Source organism: Trachurus trachurus (assembly GCF_905171665.1).
Source record: "Trachurus trachurus genome assembly, chromosome: 22".
Classification (NCBI taxonomy): Eukaryota; Metazoa; Chordata; class Actinopteri; order Carangiformes; family Carangidae; genus Trachurus; species Trachurus trachurus.
In genome coordinates this window covers 15,723,543-15,749,636 of record NC_139907.1, presented here as the reverse complement: position 1 = coordinate 15,749,636, position 26,094 = coordinate 15,723,543, and the positions used below count along the sequence as shown (strand labels likewise).

General features: G+C 43.0%; 1 protein-coding gene across 8 annotated transcripts in view; it reads right to left on the bottom strand.

Annotated features, from left to right (window-relative positions):
• The window catches only part of asap2a (ArfGAP with SH3 domain, ankyrin repeat and PH domain 2a), a 59,493-nt gene extending 33,917 nt beyond the window's left edge, over positions 1–25,576 (bottom strand). For 5 of the 8 annotated variants that reach the window (XR_014596365.1, XM_083998437.1, XM_083998438.1 and 2 more), the window contains exons 1-2: positions 24,956–25,576; positions 2,393–2,465 (exon numbers count right to left, since the gene is read on the bottom strand). Coding sequence is in view for 7 of the 8 variants with exons in the window: in XM_083998437.1 (XP_083854563.1) it covers positions 2,393–2,465; positions 24,956–25,081 (199 nt within the window). In the remaining variant the exon portion in view is untranslated. Of the gene's footprint in view, positions 1–2,392; positions 2,466–20,983; positions 21,112–23,513; positions 23,594–23,775; positions 23,785–24,955 lie in introns of those variants that run through there. The other 3 variants (XM_083998436.1, XM_083998435.1, XM_083998434.1) reach the window with 3 other exon arrangements.
• Positions 25,577–26,094: the final 518 nt, after the last annotated feature.

Genomic DNA, 26,094 nt, shown 5'->3' with positions numbered 1-26,094 from the left:
TACTTTTCCTCGTGCCTGAGCCCAAAATCCTCAGGGGTTTTGGAGTATGACAGTGTCAGTGACACCAGGAGTGTATCGAGGCGGTCGGCGTTGAGGCTCCCCGTTGTGTGCCTCATTATTCAGGCTTCAGCCCTGCACCGTCTCTGGAGAACATGAAGAAGACTCAGTGCTTTCACTCAGTTTCTTTAAGCACACAGATGGCAGAGATTTGCTTTAGATGCTGCGGCGCGAACGCCTCCATGCATGTCAGCATTACAGTTAATGCATGTTGTCATTTACACTTTGCAGTCCAATTTAGCTGTATTTAGATCTTTCTGATTACTGTTATGGTTTTGTGGAAGTCGTTTGTAATTATCCTCTGAATAATAAATCTCACCTGCGTAGATTATTTATTTTTAAGATCTGGGGGAAATTTCCACTGATTACATTTTGTGTATAGAAGTATTTACCCATGCTGAAGTGTTTACAGCTGATTTAATCAAGCTGCAGCATCAGGGCTGAAGACTTAGTAACAGTGTGTTGCAGGTTTTGGTTGAGCTACATTTCATTTGCAGTATATTTACATTCTAATAAACAATTTGAAGAGCAGCACTTAGATTTTCTATGTGACTGAACTGCTGATTGATATGAATCCAAACAGCACTGACTTGCGATTATTGTTACTTTCACAAAGTGAAACATAATGGAAAGTAGAAAATGTCTAAAACGATGGGGGGAAAATATCAGCATCATTGATTTCTTTTAACCCTTGGGGGAGTATTGGGGGTGTTGGGAAAACTTGCCGCCTTCCACATCTGGCACACCTACTTCAGGTTGTGGCCCTCTTTTGGTCTGAGGGAAATACCTGGCCTTTTAGCTGCTGCTGCGTTTAAATACGCAGCACCACAGCTGTCAACAGCTGTCTGCTGGGAGCACTGAGAGCTAAGTAATGTTAAAGTCGTGGAGCATACAAACAACTTGTAGGCCAAGGAGAGCTGAATAGTGAAGTACTAATTCTCTAGAGGTTCATCACTAAGAGAAACACCAATCACATACAAATACTGATTTGAATCATTGTTTGTATGAAAATGTTGATCAATGCAGCTTTAACTACACCGTTTTTCTAGTTAACAGGGTAAAACAGCAGACTACATATAGATCATAAGGCATCATCAAATCTTTGTTCAAGCACAAGTCTCCATGTCTTGCTCTAGAGTCATCCCAGGTGTGTACAAAACAGATCAGACTGCAAAGCTTTTACGGTAAATAACCCTTGATAAGAAAAGGTGACCCAGGTTAAAGTGGGTTTCTCTTGGTAGCTCTGCAAACAACAGCGTTCACACAGGAATTCCCACGGACACGTCAGTGTTTATATTGCAAACACTGACAGAAATCTAGACAAGTTTCAGTTTTCAAGGCAAATGGTTGTTTTTTTTCCTCCCAGTTTTTCCTACTGCAGATAAACGTGTTCATAATGAAAACAGACTTCAGCTGCCTGAAACACCTCCGACTCTCAGATGTCTAACTTGCTGCACTAAGCACACAGACGCAAATGAAGGCCGGTTATGGACAATGGGGGCCATTCATTTTGGCAGCGGCCCAGTGTGAGAAAACCGCACAGGTTAATCTTCTACACGCAGGTGTACCTGCATACAGTATAAACAATATCAGACTGTTGTGTCCTGGGAGTCTGGCCGCACATATGCGCGGCGTATGTGTGTAAATGCATGTTTAACAGTGCAGTGAAGTGAGAACATGACTTGTGTGTCTATGCCTCAGCACCCACATACAAACAGAGTGTGTGCCCCTCCCCAGCTGTTCCTCTGGGGGTCTGGACCAGACAGCTGTCCCTCTGGCCTGAACAGAGCTCACACTGTTCTGAAAAAGACATGCTCAGCACATTGTTCGGAGGTCCCTCTCTCTCTTTCTCTCTCTGCCTTTCTCCCTCTCTCTCCCTCTCTCTCTCTCTCTCAGCGGGGTTCTGTCAGGCAAGCCAAACAAAAGACACTGGAAACACCCAACACTGGCACAACCAGTCACAAAGAGCATGGTAATAACACATGCAGGCAAAACAACCACCCTTCCTACCCCTGCCTCAAAGACAGGGGGAACAAAGGCAGTGGGGATGCGATTAATTATTATTTTCATCGTTAATCTATTGTGCATTAATCAAAGTAATATTTCTGTGTAAAAAATGTCACTGGAACAAAACAAAAACCACAGCTCAAAGGAATCATTTCAAATTGTTGGCTTAGTCTGTCCTGCAGGCCAAAACTCTAGATGTACGTAACACTCGATTAACTTCTTAACCGCTGCTGTTCCTCATCAGATTGATCTTGACATCTTTGAAGGTTCCTGTCCAAAGTGAGGGGAAGTGAAAATCCAGACAGACAGGACACACGGGAGGACTCACCCAGACCAGACGTGTAGATGGCCTTCACAGACTTCTTCATTTTGTACAGAACACTGCGGTCCACATCCAGAGCCTGGACAGAGGAGAAAAAACAAAGAGCTGGTGATGAAGAGGTGGATGAAAGGGGAAATCACTCAAGTACCAGAGAGACAGATGACTGTTGGTTTAACCTGAATTTATTTTACTACTGCTGCCTGCACAGCTGAGCTCAGGGTAGAGCAGCACAGGGTGCAGCATCATGGTGTACAAAATGAGCAGTGGGTTTTCTCCTGATTCCTGAATGTCAAAGGCAGCGATCGTTCATTTTCAGCATCCAACACCAGGGCCAGTGTGAGTTCATGTTGAGTGCTTCAAGTAAATAATGCAGCCAGAAGTTTCTTTTTTATGTTATACTGTGGAACAGCCTTTAATAAAATATCAAGGTAATCGAGGCAAAAATAATTTTATATACTGAATTGAAATGATATAAATTAAATTGTACTTGTTTTTGTTGTGTTTAGGTGTATTTATTTATGGTTCAGTTTGCACTGATTCAGTTTTGGTTTAGGATTCTGTTGTTCAGGGTTGCTGCATCACCTTGTGTCAAGGTTGGACATACAGTTAAGGTCAAAATTATTAGCCCCCATGCAACTTTTTAACATTTCCCTAAAATAATGCCCAATGTTAGCAATATTCATAAAATTTTATTTAGTAAATCATTCATCAATGATATGACCCCATTTTGGTACACTTTGGAATGTGAAATAAATATTCGAGATTTATTTATGAACAATTTGGTAAAAATTGAGATGGTCAAAATTATTAGCCCTCTATGGGATTTTTTGCTTGCTTTTTCTGCTAACTCGGTTTGAAACCACACCTGAGCAGTCAAAAAACACAAGATTTCCAAAACTTTGGAGCGCAAAATAATCAGAGATGTCAACAAGAAACCCTGGAGCTCTGCAAAGACGATTGTTGCTGAACTGGCTTCATCTGGACATGATGTTCCATGCAAGACTGTTGTGAGGGCTCTTCATCGTGGTGCATGCCCAAACAGCTCATGTGTAGTTTCATCAGACCAAAGCACAGACTTCCAAAACTCACCCTAATGTTTCAAATTGTCTCTGGCAAAGTTCAGTCCGACTTTGATGTGCTGCCGTGAGAGCAAAGGGGTTTTTCTTGGACGATGACCATTAAGTCCACCACGATGAAGATCCCTCACAACAGTCTTGCATGAAACATCATGTCCAGATGAAGCCAGTTCAGCAACAATCGTCTTTGCAGAGCTCCAGGGTTTCTTGTTGACATCTCTGATTATTTTGCGCTCCAAAGTTTTGGAAATCTTGTGTTTTTTGACTGCTCAGGTGTGGTTTCAAACCGAGTTAGCAGAAAAAGCAAGCAAAAAATCCCATAGAGGGCTAATAATTTTGACCATCTCAATTTTTACCAAATTGTTCATAAATAAATCTCGAATATTTATTTCACATTCCAAAGTGTACCAAAATGGGGTCATATCATTGATGAATGATTTACTAAATAAAATTTTATGAATATTGCTAACATTGGGCATTATTTTAGGGAAATGTTAAAAAGTTGCATGGGGGCTAATAATTTTGACCTTAACTGTAAGTCTTATCCCTTTAACACGTCATCATTGGACTGGTGCATTGAAAAATAGTTGAGTTGTTATGGTATTTGTCCATTATTCCTTTGACTCAAGAGTCACTGACAGTTCATACTGTCTTTGTGGCTGTTAATTCATTCAACCTTTCGTAATATTTGAGGTTGCAGTTTATGTTGCTGCAAAAATTAATTAAATTCTTTGGTGTTCCTGTTATTTTGTCCACACCCTCGGTGCACGTTCCATGTGGAGGGCTGTCTCTATGCCAGCTCCACTCTAGCTGCAAGTAATGCATTATTCAAGGCAGAGCTAAGAATAGACCGGAGCTCCCTCGTCGGTTATTGTGTTAGTGTATGTGAATGTGAATGTGAATGTGTGTGTGTGTGTGTGTGTGTGTGTGTGTGTCAGCATGTGTGTGTTTATCAGTATAATAGTATTTGTAGGACAAGAGCAGTGAGCATCTGAAGGACATTTCCCTGAGTTGTAGTGCAAACCTATGAATAACCCACAAACATTGCACACACACACTAGTATTAAGCACAGACTAACACAGTAACCAGAACAAAACACTGAGAGCTCAGCAGAGACAATGCACCACTGTATCAGTGATGAGTGAGGGACTCTCTAGGGATGAGGGGGATTTGGGGAAATTAGTTTTCAGGGACTTTATTAAGTCCGTCCGGCCCACCGGCCCAAAGTCGGCGCCACTTTCCCCTGCCCCACTCCCCGTCTGACTGACACATATCAGATCCCCTAGACCCTCTGAAAACAAAAAAACACACAATGGTTCCCATTCAGCTACAATATACCATAGACTGTAAAAAGAATGGACGTAGCGTCCGTGACGTCACCCATTGGTTTGGGGGAGTCTGTTTTGTGCCGCTACTACGGGGGTTTGAGCCGCGCCATGTTGGATTCTACTTGCCATATTTGGAGCGGTGCGGCGGTTGGCCGGCCGAGAGCCCGCCCACTGGCCTCGAAGCAGCGGTCGCCGGACCTGTCACTCAACGGTTCTGCTCCCTAATTGGCCAGAACTTTAAACCTAATAATAGTAAAACGGTAGAGTTTAAAAAAAATTCACCCCCCTCAGAGTGTGTGCGGGGGTAGAAACTATCGATTGAGACCAAAAAAATAAAATGTACCAGGCTGTAAATATGTTTTTTTAAGCTGTAAAATCGGCTATTTTAACATGGGGCTTAATTGGAGTTGCTCCCTTCTGGAGCCAGCCCCCAGCGACAGCCGAGGGGATTGCAGCTTTTTGAATGCGGAAGTGAGCTTCACTTCTCAGACCGACAACTGCCCCCTTGCAATATACACACAGTAATACTGTACTCACACACACATCCTCCCTCTCCCCTCTCTTTCTCTGCACCACTAGATGTGATGACAAAACGTACCATGAATCTATAAATCTGCTGTATTAACATCCAAGTTTTGAGCTTTTCCTATTACAAAATTGAAGAAGCACTCAGTACCTTTCCTTCCCAGGGTCTGTATTTCACAGTGAAACACACACACACACACACATCCAAAGGAAACAGAGACAGAAATGACTTTGAAGAGAAAACGACATAAATTAAGAGCCACTGGTGGAGGGACAGGCTGAATAAATGAGGAATGCAGAGCTCAGAGAAAGAACCACCTAAAAAAATGGCAGAGAATCAACTGAACAGAACAACCACACAGTCATACCTTTGTAATTGAATTTTATTGACTCCCTTGCACAGAAAGCTGTGAGATTTGAGTGCGTTTTGATGGATCATCAATGCATGTTACTCATGAACTGCATCAACAGATCTGGCCACTGCCTCATTTAGACAACATAAACTCCCAATTACACAATACTGCCTTTAACAAAGAACTTTAAAATTACATCATAGTACGTCGTTCTACTGAAAAATAAAAACAAAGTAAGGCGCAGTCACACCAGCAGAGCAGTAATCACCCAGACCTGTCCTCAGTCTGACCTCTGAGATACAGCCAGTGTCATGCAGGCAGCAGCAGAGCAACATCATCACCACTGTCGACCTCTTTGTGTTGTGTACGAGGCCATATTCACCTTGAAGAGTCCATGAAGCTCATGTACTTCACGTACAAATAACACTGGGAAAGTGATTTGAATTCATGTAAATATTAATTGGAGCAGGTAGCTTAAAAAAAAAACAACCTTCTAAACAATGTTTCCACAAATACAAATTAATTCAATTAACAAAAAATAAACCTCCAACAGTACATGATAAAACTATAACCGGATGTTATTTTCCAGAGCAACTGTTGCCAGCTGTCCTGTAAGTGAGTTGTTCTTCTGAGTAAAAGTGGGACTTTCAGTGCTGTGGTTTTACTTCCTACAGCTCATGATAAATGACTCATCAGCCACATAAGTCATGTCCAATTAGCTCTGTCTGGCTCAGACAGACAGTAGGTCAGACTACACAGTCATGCATGTGTATACATACATATATATATATATATATGCATGTGTAGGTAGGTATGCATGCATAAAAGACTGACAAAAGCAAAGCTGTTTTACAAAAACATTACTCACAGATTTCTGTCTGCACGGAAAAACCGGCCAATCACACAAACACCTTGAAAAAGAAACTGCAAATGACCACTCAAGAGTGTTTTGTCTTAGCAAAGCAGAAATCACCTTTGCTCCGGACATGGAGTCTGCTCTCGTGTTGAAAATGAAAGGCTCCAGAGCACTGAAAGCACCTCCGCTGTATCTAAGCTTCTGGCAGGTTCCTCCTCTAGTTCAACTAGAGTCCTGGAGGAGATTATTGTTCATTTCATCAGTTGTTGTCATTCATTCATTCATTCATTCATTCATTCATTCATTCATTCATTCATTCATTATTGTAATTATTGATTAATCTCCCAATTACTAAATTAATCCATTAATCTTGTGCTTTACAAAATGTCAGAAAACAGAGGAGCCCATTCCTCGCCCGAGGTGGTGTCCTCAAATGTCCTTGTTTGTGGCGTCCTGGTTTTTGTGTAACCAACTGTCCAGAAAACCCTGAATACTAACACGCTAAGTCAATGGCTCTTTTAGCATTTTTGCAAGAAACAAAAGATCTAAATGATTAACAGATTATCAGAAGAGACGCACATCTTTTTTTCCCCCAAAAGATTTCCAAAAATCCAACATTTGAGCATTTACAACATTTACACTTTGACTATAAATCAATATGTAATTCTCAGGATTTCTAATCTCACATTGTGATTAATCACTGCAGGGAGGACTTTCAACACGTGCCTATAAAATGCACTTGAAACTGCCTCCATGTATTTATGGATAATTTGATGTTGCGTGAGGTCAAACAAGGGTGAGGCACTGACGTCAAAAAAGCATGTAACACTGTTAAATGGCTGATTGGGGCACAGAATCAATTAGACACCAGGCCGCAAAATCGTGCAGAGACATGTTTGACAATAAATTGACTGTGATGTGATGTCACATGCTTCTCTGTTAGTGCCTGCCTGTGCTAAAATGTCATTTCAACACAAGTCACATACTCATGTAGTTAAGCAGAGTGTCACTGCAGAGTTTCATACCTTCACCACTGTGCGCATAAAAATGGCAATAAATGTGTCAAAAGCGAAAGCAGCACTCTGAGCAGCTGTGCTGTGAATGTTTCTGTCAATGACGACAAATGGACAAGAGATTTACAGCAGTCTGTTCCCTTTGTGACTAAAGCTTTCTGTGCATATGCTGCAGCTACTGTATGTACTGTAACAGCTTGAATATGAATAGCTCTACGTTGTAAATACACTATGAAACTCAGAAACCTACACTCAGATGAGTTCGGGTTAAGTCAACCTCATGATGCCATAATCAGACGCAGCGATGCACCAGCTGAGCTTTAGAAACTCAACATGTATCTATAAATAAGTACATTAATATGTTTAGTCTGAGAAGCTCCTGGGTTTGAGTGAGTTGTGAAGCAGTGAAAAAGTGAAAATGCAGCACATATTTTGATTAACTTCTGCTGGCTTTCATGGCCTGTCCATTACAGGATCACTGAGGCTGATACTGATATAGATAGATGATATAGATTATCAGAACAAACATGTTCTGATAAGATGTCATTTGCGACAAATACAAAATGTAGTGGACATTTCAAAGCTGAAACATTAACTTGTCATTACTCTCTCATGGACAAAGTACAGAGTGGTATATAAAACATAAACCATAACAAATGTAAAGTAAAGAAATGCCAAGCTCCTATGGTAGATATAACTGATGCTACAGCCTCATTTCCTGTGTAAAATCATTGAGCCATCAACACTTTACCACATTGTGCTTGGACATCGGTGGATCTAACCCCACTAAAGCATTTACATTTACATGAACATTGACACACAGCTCCAAGCCCAAGTACAGCCTCAGTCTCACACAAACACACACACACACAACTAACAATCAAGCAGTATCACGCTTCAGCAGACCCTTTCAATCTGCACAGAGTGGTCTGCCGGCCGGGGGAAAGGGGGGAAGACAAGAGTGGTGGAGGTGGAGAGGAGAGGGGGTGGGCGGCCAGGCAGGGTAATAAACCAGCTGAACACAACAAACTCATAGCACTAAATCACCCTCTCCCTCTCTCACACACACACACACACACACACACAGGACTCCTCAGCCACTTTCACACGTTTCCACTCTGATGTGCTCTCCGGGGTTGAGCATGAGTGACTCTTCACTGAGCAGCCAGACCACCTTTTGTTGGAGCCCTCTTGTTTCGTAGCGCAGGCAGGCAGGCTGCTCTAAAATTAGACACTTTTAACCCCAAAAAACCCCACTCCCAGTCAGCGTGAGGGGAATTCCAGCGCCGCGGCGTTTTCAACGGCGCCGGATCAGAGCTGAATCCTCACACAATGGACGCGGCCTCTGAGCCTGGAGCCGCTTCACAAGCACACTTCATACGAGCGGTACTGCGACATCAGCACTTTTCACTGTCCCGATAGCGGCTCAAAGCAAACGAACCAAAGAGGCTCTTCGCTGAGCGGGAGGAAAAACCCCAAACTGAATTGAATTAATCCTCCTCTTAATGCATGACATCATCATCATCACCATCACCATCATCATCATCATCATCATCACCAGTGTGATTACAAACGGGCACCATCTGCTGCAGCCGGTCTACAGACACTATCACAACGCTGCTGGGTCGTGGAGGTCGTTGCCACGGCGATCCATTCACTTATGGTACTGAACTGTAGAGTAACGTGTGTCGGGTTACGGATCTTTGCGAGATAATATCTAATGTGTGTTCAGAGACAGACAGAGGAGGGGGAAAGAAAGAAGATACCAGAAGGCCTAACTAACGCTGAGGATGTTCAGAATAGATTACAGCACAGTGTGTAATTTAATTTAGAGGCCGATCCTCGCTATACAACAGTTTGGTCTTTTCAAACCAGAATTTACAACTACTTTTGAGAGTATAACATAATATAAGTGTGGACCAAAAAAGGCAATACAATAAAAAGGGGGTCAACCACTCTCTCAGTTTTCACAACCACTTCCTGTTGGCCTGTAACCACAACTAACTTTGGCAAAAAAAAAACACAGCATAGAACAGGAAACAAATTTCTGTATAAACTTGCATTTTCCCCCGGCTGCTGTCATGAGACAAAGCTCGGCTGGGTGAGCACAGAGCACAGCTACAAAGAACCAAACCAGAACGAATCAACTCAACGTGGTCGGGCAAAGCTTTTGCCAAAAAATGTCTTCTAAACCAAAACAAGAGAGAGGGAAATTAGTAAGAAAAAAAAAGAGAGAGGTTCACACAGACGTTTCATGACGCAGCAGCTGTCCACTTTCTGGGTCAAACACTGAGGTAGCTTTATACATCTAAAAAAAGAAGCTCATTTTGGATGCTAACCAATGTCAGGGAGGTTTGTTCTACATTATAATACACTGGTGTAACTTTTATCTTTTATTCACCGTACTTCTGTCAGTTGTGGAGAACAAAGCTACGAGATGTGACTTCAGGCTGCCACTGCAAATGAATGTAATTAATCTGCCACATACTGGTTAGTAGAGATACTGTATTCCCAGAGACCTCATTACAATGTTTGTGTTGTACAATATTCAGTTTACAGTAGAAGGTGTAAGGCAGAAGAGCAGGGCGAAGCTGGAATCAACAACCTTTATTTGTCCTAAAAAAAAAAAAAAGACAATCGAAATCATTTTACTTTTCCTTCCTGACTGACAATGTTTCGATTTAAGCACTCCAGTCCAGAGATTATTTAAGCTTGTGTGAACATGAAAAGAGATCAGTAACTTCTCATGCAGACAGTGGGAAAGGCAGGAGAGCAGGAGCCACCGACTACAACAAAAAGAGAGTCCGGCTTGACAAGTTCATCTCATCGCAGCGCTCTCCACCTCCTTCTCCACCGTGACCGTCTGTGGAAAAAAGACATTCCTGGCTGATTGCACGTTGGAGTGACTGACAGACAAGACAAGAGTCCCAGCCCCATTGTTCCTGCCGACAAACCCTGTGCTGATGACAGCATGTCTGCTTAGCAAGATGCTTTCCCGCTTTTCAAAGAGGCCCCTCGGCATACAACACACACACACACGTGTTCAATTTTAACAAAAGACAATCCAAGAAATCCTCCCCGTCTGCAGTATTGCTATTGTCATCACCACACACTCGTTGAAAGCTCTCCCTCTCCCTCTCTCTCACACACATCTGGGTTCTGTCTGGTGTCTCTTAATAACGTGTCTACTAACCCTGCATCACCCTTTAAGCCTTCCCGCTGCGACAGTCATGTGAGGAGACTGTCTGCCATATACGGTGGAAATCAGGCAATAAAAAGGCAGCAGTCTGGGATGTAATTATCCAATTTATTTTGTGCGTGTGCGGTGGTGGGTTGCAATCCGTGTTTTATTGAGGTACCAGATGTTACAAGATGAAAACAAACAAACTTTACTCCACTGAGGAAACTTCTGAAGAGCGTTTTAAGAGGACCTGCTCCAGTGTAACTTGCACACACGCACACTTCATAAATAAACGGCTCTGGTTTTGATGTGAAAATCTTGGGACAGGCTCGACATCATGTTAATCACATTTATTTCACCACTGTGCTGCGGTCAGCCCACACTGTTTGGAGAGGCAGCAAAATGTGAAACCGGAGCTCTCGGCGAGACAGATGTGATCAATCTTCCCCTTTGATCAACGTTGGGATCAGATGCTTCCACCGACGGCGGCACATTCACAGCGTCTGTCCCTCAGACACGGACCGTCGCTCCAAAAATATTCCAGATGAGCTGTGATATTTTCACAACAAGCCAAACGACATGCGAGTAAAAATAACAGCATGAACACCAGCAATACATCATGACATGATGAGGAGTCGGGGCTTCAGTTTTCTCTCCACACTGGTTTGGCTGTAAAGGTGTCAGTATGCTTCAGACGCGTTTGTGGGATCGCCAAGCAGCCAGTGAAACCCACCCACCAACACCTTCCCGCCATTAGAGGCCAGTTCCTTTAAAACCACTGTGGTTTTAAAGGCACAGTCCATCACTGTGGCTGTCCTTCTACCAGTTATCTACAGCCAGCTATTTACCTTGGAAAACAGGATTTAGGGCATGAATGACATCAGAAGTCAGAAAAGCAGCCGCTTTATAAGATATTGTTGTTGTTAGCATTGTTAGCTTATCCCAGCCGATACCCTCACAACATTATAATTTCTGCATGAAAACAACATGATAACATGTCTACAAGTAGAAGCTGCACAATACTGTCATCATGACAAATTCAATAACACAAAAAACAAGACAAAGTGTAAATGTAGTAATGTACAGCTTTTTTTTCACTACTGAATATCAAGCTTGGGGTTACTGAAGGTCCCCCGAGTTTTCGTAACTGACTGGAAACTTAATCATTAATCATCAATTAGTCATAATGGATTATGTACCATTAGTCCATACTAAGCCATTTTGATTTCAAAACAATGTTTCCATATAAAAATCATCTCCGGCGTCTAGGCTAACACACCTGACAACATACCTGAGCGGTCATGATAACTAAACACTACTTTGGTGTAAACAGGAAGCAGAGTGTCTCCGCAAAACGTTAGTTGTAAAAGTATTATGCCCAAGGAACAGCAAAGACAGCTGCAGTGTTAAAACTCATTATTTAAGTAGACAACAGCTGCTAGCAAATGCAACAAGGTTAGTAACGCTCGTAATTTGTTATTCATGTTGCTTTTGCCACTGGTAGTCCAGGCTGACAAACCCCAATCGTGACACCGCGGGTGTCTATGCCGTCATTTCCAACGGTCATTTCTTTGCCCAACCAGGCTACAACACAATACATTCCCTGAGTTTTCAAACTAAGGCAAGGCCAGCAGTGATTTTAAAAGTCACAGTTTTCAGTGGTTGAGAATACCAGAACAGCACAGAAACAGAAATGGGTTTTTAAAATGAAAACGCAGCAGTGTGGATGTGGGCACAGCAGCACAAGGTCAGAGGTTTGAGGTGTTACCAGGAGGGAACACATACTGTAATAAACCAGTATAAAATGCTGTGACGACACACTGGTGTGAAATATTGATGTACTGGACCATTTTTCTGCTCTCCTACATGGCTGACCGCAGTTATTTTAGGTCACCTGTAAGCAATCTGTGGCAAGTTTTCCCCCGTAGCAAAATAAATAAAACATCACATCATTAGTAGGCGGTCTTGTCCGCCACATTGCGGAATGAGACACATCAGCTTTTCTGCAGGTGTGGCGTCAAAGCAGCCGCCTGGTCTGATGAATGGCTGGCTAGCCAGATACAGAGCTGCTGTCTACAGCTCCGCATGTGGCAAAGTCATGGTAAAAATACAAGTGGAGCACTCACTCCACTTTAACATCCACTGTGCCTCATTCAAAACACATGTCAAATATACAGTACAGTTCAGCCCTGTGGGCATTAAAGAGAGGGCAGGTCCCAGAGGAAGTTGTGCTAAAGTCAAGCTGTTCGCTGTAACACAAACTTTTTCTGAGTCGTCTCTTATCTGCAGTTTTTGAATCCACCCAATATCTCCAAAACTACAAATCCACTATTAAAAAAGTTAAACTGAAACGATCTTTTCAAGTGTTTCATTCACAACTTCTCTCCATGCTGAGTGAGTAAAGTCAATATTTGTATAAAAAGTCAGTTCCATTCAGGCGACCACTAACAGGCCACGGTTGCAGGGTGTCTCTGTGCTCCCAGACAGCTGAGATGTGTGTAGTCAGCCGGCCCTGGGGCGCTGTGGAAAACTCCAGGCTGCAAGTTCACGGGAAGTGTGGGATGCAGAGAGAGGGAATGAGGGAGTGTGTTTTTTACTGTGTCATAGGACCGTCTGACACAAGCTCATTAACGCACACGCACTGTGGCGGCAAAGCTGGTGTGTACTGAGAAAGCTGCAAGAGGAATAAAAACTGAACTCTGAGTTTAACTGCTCATAGGGACATTTAAATTCAGTTTCTAAACAGGTCTTTCAAACATCTCATCTACCTTCAAGCACTCTGGTATTTTAGCACCAGGACACTTGGTGTGTTTTACGGCTCCTCACTGAGCGCTACAAAGATCACTGTTGGACCAGTGTCTCGACCGCCAGCTGCCAGAAATCACACAGGGATGACAACATCAACTGCAGTAATTTAAGTGTCAAAGAAAACACACTTTCATGTTAACTGCCGAGGTGTTTTTCAGGACGGTTTACATTTTACAACGTGACAGACCTGGGGAGAACCTTTGTTTCCGTTAGGGTTTCCCAAACGACTGCATCGCCTCATGGTACATTTTCAATCTTAACTTTAAAATTCTCTGCAGTTAGTTGTTTTGATCTGACGATTGGCTTTTTTTCTCTTCACCCATCCTTGGAAGAAAACTTTTAAAAGAAATGATAAGTGAGGGGTCTCTGCACACAAAACAGACCTCAATCTAAAGCCCTAAAACATGATGGATACCATTTTCAAAGGATGCCAAATGGCGCCAGGTTTAAAAATCTATTAAAATGGTCCCCCCCGACTAAGAGGGGAGTATTTAATGAAGTCTGTAAAATAGCAGGAGGCTGATAAAAAACAAGTTAGAAGGAGGGGCTGGGAAATTAGGACCAAATGTGCCCAGTTTAAGGGGAAAATCTCCTCTGACTTCACCTTGGAGTCTCTCTATGGTTCTTTCCTCATAGAGGCGTGTGTCAGGCTGAGGGTGTCAAAGCTGTAGTGCCAGAGGCAAAGTGCCCAGCAGTTACAACAAAAAGCAGTATGATGATGTCTGGATGAGACAGAAGGAAAATGACCCGCTTTCTCCTGGAAAACACTGCAGCAAAAGGCTACAGAGACCAAGACTGTGGGCTGTTGAGAGCACTACAGTTGCAAAAGAAGACCCTCATTAAAAACAAGTCATTTTGAGGGAACTTTGCTGGGAATTTATGACATGAAAAGGCTTTTTAGTTTAAATAAACTCAGCCCCTCTGCAAAACAGAGACAATCTGCAGGGTGTGTGGCTGTATTAAGAAAATTAGAGGGGGTATCACTGCTTTTAGTGCCGCTGCCTATTGTGCAATACGTAGGAGTTTTGGGATTATCGAGCAATTTGGGAATACCAGATAGATCATTAAGAAAAAGCAGGATACATTCAGATGCTAATGAGCTCAATTCCTGGAGTCGTCTTGTTTAATTCCCAACATCATACAACTGATTTTTTTTTCTATTGTTGGTCCCAGCTGAGTTCAAAGCAATCAGACTAAAACTGCCTGGAGAGCCTCCAAGGAGTTTGTGTTAAAACATTCCCCAAATAGAGAAGAAGTCCGGGTGTGTTCTCTGAGTGAAAGTGACAGCAGGACAACACAACTGTGAGGATTCACCCCTTCCACCCCACCCTGGCCCCAAGCGAAGCCGAGCGGCCGGGACTACAAATCAATGGTGGAGTTCATTAATGAAGAGGCAGGGCCTGTCGGGGAACAAAAGCCGTCGACAGGAGCCGTCTCGGGCAATCTGGGCCAGGACACTCTGATGGATGAGATGAGCTCTAGGGTCCCATTTACCACGAGTGCCCCTGGTTTCCAACCCCCTAACCCCTGTAGGACCAAGAGCAGCCAGTCCCCTTTCACCTCAATCCTCCTGCTGGACAGAGTCCTCATGATGTTCACACTCTTCAAAGTCAAACAGACTCACCATGCAGGCCTGACAATGGCCGACAGACTGCATCTACCGGTAATCAATTCACTACCACGTCCCAATACACGCACGAGGATGGATGGTGCGTTTAAGTGAGTGAAATCATATCACATCCTAACAGTTAAAGCCCAATGGAGGATAAGAGAGACCATGGCTTTGAATCGACTGGAACAGGACCATGACCTTCGCCCCGGGTAGATCCATTGGGAGGGTCTGTGCATCCTAATGAGGACCTGGGGCCTCATGTATCAATGTTGCGTACGCACAAAAAAGTGGCGTACGTCATTTTCCACGCCAACGTTCAGATGTATCAAAAGTGAAATGACCGTGGAAAAGTGCGGTGGCCCACGCCAACTCCATAGCTGGCGTACGCACGTTTCTACTGCTATTGTTCCTTTGGCGACACTTAGAGGTGAAGCTGGGAAACTGTTAATAATGTGAAAACAATTAGTCCTCAGAGTAATGTGCACATCAGAGACACATTTATGAACAACTAACCCATCCACATGTTGCAATTAGATAGGTGGATAGAAAAGCATGCGCAAAGTGGTGCAGAAAATAGCATCAGCTTTAGTCTTAAGATATTGCAGATGCTGCAGTGCGAAGTGCACACGAGTCCCGGAGGTTTTTTTTTTTTTTTGCACATGATGACTCCGAGGGCAATTCTCTTGGAACTGAGCGCAGTGCGCTGCAACCGGCCTGAGAGCGCGACACGTCGGGGAGCCATCGCCTCCATTCAGGTGCTGACCACACTGTGAACAGGAAGCATTTTTATACTATAAATGTACAGATCATATGTGATGCGTAAATGCATCACATATTAACATACATTGTGGCGAGGTGGCTGGTTCAGCGCACGATTCATTCATTCAGCATAGCTGGGTACAGATTACAGCCTGGGACTGTATGCGCGCAAAGTAAATGTATTTGTTTAATTGTCCTATGTAACCCCCCGCCCCGATGCACATTGAGCATGTCTGCCGAAATATCACACTGTCAGTGACTTTCTTTTTGCTGGTTAAACTACACAGACTGTGTGAAGTACTTAATGTCAATAAACACATGCGTAAAGTTGGACATGTGTCTTTATCAGCCTCCCTGGCGCACTTCTGCATTTATTTACTACGCGATCTGTGTATAAAAGAAGGCAAATAAAATTGTAAATCCATTTCACATAATTTAATTAGAGTACAGTGTCTGCTTTCATTTGGGATGACAGCGGTCCTCCGCCTCACATTCACCTTTATATAACACATACACTCTCCCACCCCCTTTGTGATGGTGCCGGAGGACGGCAAAAAAAAACAAAAAAAAAGATGTTTACACGGCTCAACTTTATCGAGGAGCACCTTCAACTCAAATTTGGTTAAATTGCTGTTCCTCACAGTTTTTCATGGTGTTTTCTGACCGTAAAGAGAAGGGAATCTTTGGTGCAGGCCTTATTTACATTGATTTGCATATTTAAATGGGGGCGTGGGCAGGGAGGAGATTACCACTTCGGCATGTGCGCTCAATTCCACGTTGATTGGGATGTACAAAGGAAACGTGCTTGGATCCATGCGTACGCACACTTTGATACATCATATTTTCTTTGTGCGTACGACAGTTTCTGGATTTTGGCGTACGCCATGTTTCAGTATGAAATCCACGCAAGTATTGATACATGAGGCCCCTGGTCAGTGCCTGTTTCTCAATGATAATACAAACACAGCATTATCAGGCCCTAGAGGCACCTCTCATTTTGAACAGAGATCCCATGGGAACAATTGAGGTAGTGGTGGCACACAAAAAAATAGATAAAAGGGAAATTTGCTTTTACCAATCTTAACATTAATACAACTGAATCCTATATTAGCTCAGGTCTTACAATTAGCATTATCAGTATGAATGAAAAGCAATGTCAAACAAGAACACAAATTAAATGTGTTTAAAGTGCTTGTGCCACTCCAAAGCGAATGGATCTGGAACAGTTAAAAAAAGAAACTCATCAACGACCCCTTGCATAAAATCAAAGTGATTTCATTGAGGATTTGGAGGAATGACTGTCGTTGGCTTTGCTTCAAGATACTTGGCCTACTCTGGTGCATTAACTATAGTAAAAAAAGGCGAAGTCAAGGGACAGTGGGGACAGCAGATGTAGAGTGAGGGTGAAGGGAGGAAACAGGTCCTTAGTCATCCTGCCAGAAATTCCCATTTCAATTATAGGAAGCATTAAGCTTCTTAGGTGGCAAACTGAAGACTGGCCAGAGTGGCTAGGGGCTCGGGCTGCTCACTTGGGCCAGGCCGCACATTTAGGCCATGTGTGTGTGAGACCTCTAAAGCTATTAGATGTGGATTGAGCCTGCATCGATAATCCCACTGTCTGAAGCTTTGTTAAAACTTTCCTCCAGGCCACCTGTTCCACGAGAGGCAGCTGTTGTTCCCAGCCAGGCCACAGATGAGCCGGGCCTCGGTTGAGGGGGTGGGAGAGGCGCAAACAGCCAGGCCTTCCCTGATTTGGCCCGGGAACAACTCCAGCGTTAAAACAAGCTGGCAGACTGACACTCGGGAGAAGAGTTACGAGAGCACACTTGTCTTCAGATGTTAACACATCAGCCATAAATCACTGTGCTTTAAATGAGACGTTACAACACAAAGCAGCAGTAGAGAGGGACATGTGTGTTGTTTTACAACAACTGGTTATGCAAACACAGCAGCGTAGCCACCAGGAAAATGGAAATTGAAAAAAGATATGATCCCGTGTTAAAACAAGATAAGAGTTCATGTCAAAATGAAACACGCCCCCAAACAACAAGTGGTCTGAGATTAAGTGTAGAGGTGCTATAGGAGATGAGAGACTAAAGCCCCCTCACAGCAGGCAGCCATCAACTGCCTTTTAACACTTGGGTTCACTAAGAATCTACTTACGTACACAATCCATATTACCCTGTCTTACACCAAAGCTAGACACAGTCTGTGAGAACAGACCTGGAAGCTGGTAGAGCCTGCACAACCAGTGCCAGCAGCGACCTGGGCATGTAGCGGATACCATCACCATTCCCACAGGTACCCCCCTAAATAATCTCTGAACAAAATCAAGCAGCTAGGCAACATGCCTTACCAGTGCATAGCTGGCATACCAGTGTCACAGACCACTGTTGGATTAAATAATAGCCAGATGGAAGACTAATGATGCTAGCCTTCTGGGCTCAGGCACCCCCAACCCCCATCAACATTAATAATGGCCCATGAAAAGCTGAGTTGGCTATAAATAACCATTATTCATGTGCAAAAAATGAACAAACCGGACAAAGGAATATGGGAGGGAGAGGCTGCCTGGCTGGGTGAGTTTCTGTAATGGAGGGTATACCATGAAGCTCCACTTTTTCTCCTGGGATACAGATACAGGCTTGTCAATAGATTTTTGTGCAGACAGCTTTCACAATAATTAAACTACTTCAGATAACAAACATAAAAAACATGCAATTAAAATTTCTGGACAGGAAGCCAAAAATAAGATCTCTCCACTGCAAAAGGACAAACAGTCTGGGATTCACACAAAACCTATCTAACTAAAACTAAAACAAGTTACAACAACCACATCTTGTGAGGTCACAATGACCTTTGACTGATAAAATCTAATCAGGTCACCCTTGTGTTTAAGAGGACATTTGTTTCAAATTTGAAGTTCCTTCAAGGCATTACAGAGATAACACGATTACCAAAACCTTATCAGTTCATCCTCGAAGTACAGTGAATGTTTGTGCCAAGTTTGGAGACGTTCCATCAAGGCCCCGAGATATTGTGTGAATGGGGATGGGACGGTCGGATGGACGAAAGCCCCAAAACTTGAAATGAAGCATAAAAACATGAAAACCTTTAAATGGTAGCACATTAATAATTGTCCTGTAAGAACAACTAAAAGAAACGCCAAAGCACCTGAGAGGCCATGCTGGTTTATATCAGAAAAGTAGGCTGGTGCAAGACCACAAAATCAATACAGAAATTGACAGGCAGCCAGTGGAATTAAAAAACAGTATCATGTGTTTTCTTTGGCAGAAAAGCTCAGAATCAATGGAAACTGATTTGCAGTTGTTTGGGAGAGTATCTGCCAGGTATAAAACAGTGCCTTGCTCTGTCTGTGTCACTCAGAGTGAGAAATTGTTGTAATTTAGCCTTTAATCATACAGATGACAAACAGCAGATTTGGTGACAAATCTGACCCAACCTTAAAGTTCAGGGGTTTCTTATTCGCTGGTTTGGGTTCTGGAGAATTTAGGTTTTAAATTTTTGATCTAGAAAATCCTCTGTGACATTTAGGCACTTATCTCTAGAATACATTTATAAAAGGAGTGTGAGTTGGTTTTCAGTCATCAGGACACAGCTATATAAAGCTGAGTATCATCAGCATGGTTATGAAAACGTTTATGTCCATAAAGTCCATTCCATGTCTGTCAACGCCAGGTCATCACCAAGGGGTTACATACAGTGATGAAAAAGATGTGGCCCTTAAATCCACCCCTGGGAAATACCACAAGTTTTTGGAGAACTTATATTCACTTGGACTTTAGACTACTACTGCTCTCCACAGACCAAAGTAATCCTTCAGCCTTTTCAAAGAATTAAGTGATGGTCGGATGAGAATTTATTGGCATATTGGTCCTCATATCACATATAAACACAATTATAGTGGCTTCTCTAAAATTCCATTTAACACAGACGATTGGAGATTGGTCTGCACTGCAGTTACAGGGTAGAAATGAATCTAGATTGCTTTTTCGAAAGAGGCTTAACGAGTGCATCTTAAATGATGGAGGGAAAAACACCCAGTTGAGGGTCATTAATAATTGTAGGGATCTGAAAAAAAAGAGATAGGAATTGGGTCAAGAGCTCAAGTGAAAGTCTTCAGTTTTGTTTCACTATTTTCCTGAGCAATTCAGCACTGACCAGCTCGAAACTGTACAGTTGTGTCGTTGACAGAACCAGATTTAACAACTCCCTGGGATTGCTTATGTTAGTATTTTTGATTAGAAGAATAAAGTTACTACTTTCCTGCCTGTGTGTACTATAGTTTCTTATTCATGCAATGTTCAACTATAGACATCCCTGACCTTGTCCTTAGGTGCTCAGTGTGAATTTGTGTTTTTGCACTGAAGCCTCTAGGGATTCACTAGGTGATGAATGCTATGCAGCGCTGAGTGAGAGGGACAGGCTTGGTGGGGACATCAAGGGGAGAACTTAAAACAACTTCAGGAAACTGGTACTTATGCAAGAATAAGGAACAGTGTTCAGGCTGCGTTGCAAGCAAGCCCTCTACCTGTCGAACAACTTTAAATCACAAAGCAGCTGTAATATCATGAAACACATTGTGTCTCTGTCTGTGCAGCTGACAGGCTGATCAAAGGGTTACACTGCTGACGACGCAAAAGCTTGTATTGAATGTCAAGTTGTGATGGTTGTTTTGCAGCCACAAGCCCTAATACTCAGCAGTCTCCTGCAGTCTGGTGCATGACTCAGATCTGTTTTCATACCCATTGTGTTCAGTTAGTTGCCACTTTGAAAGGGCTGTTGATGTAGCACAAACTGATCACAATGATTGGCCCACTCTGGCAGAGAATTAATATACCATTACCATATACCACAACTGCCACAAGCATTGAACTGGAAGGGCAACACTGTAATTTTCCACAACTAGGCCCGTCCTCATACCTGAGCTAGAAGTGGATGCACTTGAGACTTGCTCTGAGAGACGAAGTTATTGATTGCATCATTTTTAGAGTTTCTCTCTGGTCTGGCAGGATTCAGTAACTGGGGCATAACAACAGTAACAGATGCAAAAAATAGACGAACCACAGAGCGTGCCAGCTCCTGGCCTCAGACAGACATCCTGCAGACGTCCTTGTGCGTTTTCTTAGATGAGATAAAAGTCCAGAGGCATTTTCAGCAGGATCAGTGCTCGGAGGTCGGCTCTGCCCTCGGGGGCCCAATGCCTCCTTCCAGTGGGACTTGCGAAGCCTCCGAGGTGACGGTTTTCACACAGAAAGTTGAGAACACAGTTGGCCTTGTGTTAAAGTGGCTTACCTCATGAAAACACTGTTGTTAAGCAACCAACCACAAAAATGAATGGTACCTCTTCAAATCTGGAGTATTCTGCACTGAGCTCTCACAAGTTCAATGGCACACCTATAAACTAATAAAGTACTCCCAACAAAAAAACCATAAGCTTCTACAAGCCTTTTGCATTGTAAGTTTTAGAGCGATCTCCATTTATGAAGCTCTGAATACAACAACAATGGTGAATAAAATAAACTTAACTTCACACCAGAAACTGCCACTCAGATCACTGTGAATGAAACTGGAGAGAAACCTAATACATTTTTTTTTTTCCTAAAGTATTGACTCTACTCCTGCCAAAGCAAAGTCAACACAAGTGTGGAGGAAGAAAGCCATGTTTTACAGAGCACAGGGGGTGGGGGAGTGGAAGGGGAGGGGGGTCAGGACCCAAAGCCTAACATCCTCTTACTGGATAAACAGGTTTTTATTACTGTGGTTTTACCAGCACACACATAAGACATGCACACACATGCCCCGAATCTCTCTAGATGGCTTCTTAATAGCCAGCAGTTTAAAACTACTAGCCTAATTAAGATTATGTCAAACGCAATTAAGTTTAGAAAGAAATAATGACACAGCATTGCGCGCCCTTTCTACGTAAAACTTCTGTCAAAGTGCCTGAGCCCCCCCCCCCCCCCCCCCCCCACTCCTACTTCTGTTAATGTGTTTAAGGGCTTCCTATAAACAACCAGACCCTAAGGTCAGTGGGTGAGACTGTAAGTGTGCCAGCTATTTAAAACAGCTCAAACTGGAAATTTAGGTGATTAAATGTCATTTATTAAAGGGTTAAGTGGTCTGATAAACAGAAGAGGGAGACTCATGGCTAAACCAATCAACATAGGGCTTGATGGATAGATCAGAACTGTTCACTTAGTTATTAATAATTAACAGAAGCTTCAAGCTGCATACTTTAACTTCACAAGTCCAGGATTGACTGTCGCAACACAATACAACATAAAGCTGGAAAGTGACAGGAAATATTACCTGCATAAAATTAATTATTATATATATATATATAATATATTATCATTATGTTTCTAAAAGTAGCTTAACAGCATTAAAGCTGCACCATCACTTGTATTTTGTTGCATTTCATTGATGGTGGTTTTTGTTCAATATAAAACCTGGTGTTCAGGTATAGAAATGGTTAACAAACATCCTCAAAACATGACTCTCATGAGGTTGTTGCTCTGGTCTCAATGGTAACAGGATTAAGGAGCAGAACAGCAAGCAGCGTCTAAACCCCTTAAACATCTGGAACAGCAGATTTCCGCATTTAATGAACACTCTACTACTAAACTAATGAGTCAACCTTGTCAACAAGTTGGACCTACACAGATGTATTAGGGATTTAGGGAGTACTGTTTGCTAGAAGAACAAGCACACACTCTGCTAGCAAAATAAGATGTAAAACTATGAAATATATATTTTCAGGCAAACATCAATATATCTAAACCTTGGATTCTCATAACTAAAATATTTATGCACACAACCGGAGACTGGGAGCAAAAAAAGATCCTAAAGTCAGCAACTAAACAGACAGCCCATTATCAAAACTCGGAGGTGTCAATTCGCAAAACACAGTGGGCTGAAATGATACACCAGCCCGCTGTAGCAATACAGAACAGCGTGTTCGCTCCAATCAGCCCGCCCTCAGCTGTCAGTTCAAGGGTGAAAACGAAGAAGTGAGCGCGTATTTAACAAACTGCTCCCCAACAGAAAACCAGAATCAGCACAATGTTTGAAAGTCGGCACAATGCTGAAAAAAGCAGAGTCTGATATTTTTATTTTTCGTTCAGCCTTCATGAATAAACAGTACGCTGGTGTGTAAGCATAACACTGGAGGAGAGAGGGTTTTTAAACTTTAAACAGATCCCCACTGCCTGCAAATGCACATATGTAAATGTGTTTTTGTTTGCGTGAGTGTGTTGGGAGATTTCAGGCAGGCTGGCAGACAATAAGTGGAAGTGTTCCCTCCGTCCTCTGCTCTGTTTAATTGGTCAAACAGACCAAAGTGAGCGAGGTCTTGTTGTCCAAACAATAAGGGCTTGTGTTCCCTGAGCCTGAGCGTGGGGAGGTCAATGTGAAACAACAACACGCCACTCCACGTCCCTGCAGCGACCATTCAGCAGCTTCAACACTGAAAACAAAGCTGCTGAATTGGATCCTCAACCCAACAATTCAGCCTCGCAAGCTGGCAATTACTGCCGGGCTACTATTTTAACAAAAAAAAAGGAGTCAAATCCACACACACTTATTTGCTTACTTGTACAGAAACAGCACATTCCTCTGTGAGCGGTGCTGAGATCAATCCCCCCACACACACACACACATACACCCAGCCAACGGCAGATTAGTCTAGACTCTCTATCTCAGAACAGGTAGTAGCAGAGGTCTGAATGAAACGGTGTGTAGCAAAAGTGTCTGACGCCCCGAGTGAAGCACCTGCCAGCCTGAGCAGGTGTATGTCTGGCTGCTTGGCTCAGTCCTTCACAAACACAGGTTAAAAATAAAGACACAACCCTCACCCAGGTACGGAGAATCAGGGAGCTTAGAGTGAAGTTGACGTCGAGGCCAGATATGGATTAGCTGAGTAAAACTGACATTGGACGCCAACGACTTATCTCAGCTCTGGCACATATCGAGCATTTAAATACCTGTGTTTACAATTAAAAACTTTTTCCTGATTGAAAAAAAAAAAAAAAAAAAAAACAGACTGGGGGGGGGAAATGATCCACTTCCTCACACATGACGTCACCCCACCAACATCCACAAGTGTACCCTAACTTAAGAGAGCAGAGGAGGCACACTAACACACATAACACACACCGAGCTGCTCATGTGGGAAAATCTATTTTTACCTTCAGGCAGGGCGAGGCGCTGCCATACAGCACACAAAGTAGGGAAACTATAACAAGGGGGGGCGGGGGTGGGCAGCGGAGGACTGTCAGGGAACAAAGCGGAAGTGTCCTTCCTCCTGATGACCTGCAAGTTAAAGGAGGAATACAAAGTGCACTCTGTCCACAGCTACAGTATAGTGCAATACAGCTGGAAACTGGGGCAGATGCATGTTTTTTTCTCCCCCTCCTTCAACTGTGGGAATAATTATTGGGCCAAAATACTTGAAATGACTTCTCTGGGGAAATAGTTTATGTGTAGATGACGATTATCGTATGTTTGGACTCCATTTATCTCTTTTCTCTTGCTTTTGTCCACTGACCTCTATCGCATGTCTAACATCCTAGAGAGGGATCCTTCCTCTGTGCCATTTCCCCACCTTTAAAGGTTTTTATTTTGAAGGTTTCCCCTTATCCAAATCGATGGTTGTGTACTACCCAGCCCTTGTAAAGCACTTTGATTTGATTATGAGTTATTTGCTGCCTGGCTCATTGTGAGGGGAAAGATCCAATTCACACACACACACACTGATGAACAATTGTTTACAGAGGTTAACATGGAGACACAAGGGATGGGATAAAAGTGTAGTGGTGGAGTAGTTTATGGTCAAACTGAATAGATCTGTGGCATAGACACATATTTAACATCTCTGGGAGTAAGATGCATATTCTTACTGTATCTACTCTAATCTAGATGATTTTATATAAAGATTAAGAATATTATCAGGTGTGTTTGGGATAAATAAAATATCCTTGGTGGATATTTGCCTCGTAAACTCATGGTTAAGGACAATCCCACAGAGCTACTCACCTCCTCCAGAGCGGTCACTGTGTTCCTACAGTGGGACATCCTTGTGGTGAAGTTTGAGGCAGTCGGCGATTTGTAGTCCTCATTTGTCTCTGCCACAAACTCTGAAACTGTGATTTGGTCCGGCATAATTAATCCCTTTGCTGATCAGAAGAAGAAGAAACACTTTTCTATATCCCCCTCCTCCTCCTCCACCACCACCTCCTCCTCCGACTCGGCTGTAGGACAGTTTTAGGACAGAAAAGTTCACAGCTGTAGTAGTCGGGTGAATGTCTCTGAAGGTCCCCGCGGGTAGTTAACCATGTCTGGGTATGTTTTCCTTATGTCATTCCCTGTGTTTTGCTCCCAACACTGCTGAGTGTCCTCTGTGTGCACGCTGTTTCGAGGAGGAGTTGCAGCGTTGCCTGCTCTTCACCGCGCTGCGTTTTTACAAGGTGATGGATAGGTTATATGCCTCCCGCCCTTTATCCCTCACTTTACTCCCTGTCCATCCGGTAGCAAGGGTCGTCCGCTCGGTCACGGAAGAAAGTAGAGCTTCCCTCCGGTGTCTCTCTCGGTTTTTCCTTTATCCCGTAGCCTACCTACTGACAGAGCAGCGGAGCGGGTAACTACTTCTTCCTCTGAGCCCGGGGAAACAACAAGCAGCAGCAGACGTTTCAACGGGAGCGCAAGAAATTGACAAAGGTAGAGGAGGGGATTCAATGGACGCGGAGCAGCCAATGGGAAGCACCGGCTGGTAATTGGGAGCCAATCAGGATCATGGAAGGCGTGAGCTCGTGTTGCTTTCAAGGACTCCTCGTAAAAAACAACTATATCCTGGTAGTAGTGGCGATTTCATTTCAGTTAGTTAAATCAGTGGAGTTAGATAAACAAAATACAACAAAAACCCTAGAAGTAAAGTTAAGTAAATATCTGTAATGTTTTCAGTCTTAGTTTGAATGCTAATTAGCAGCATGTTTCAAGAAAGTTAGAATAAAACTGGTGTTACATGAGCACAATAAGGTGACAGTTGTAAAATATAAGCTACTGCATCATAAATATTGCTTTTGAATAAATGATCTGTCCTTCTTTTGTTTTATCATATAATCATCAAAGTTTAAAATTTTGCATTTTTCATTGATAGTGTGTAGGTGATGGCTGAT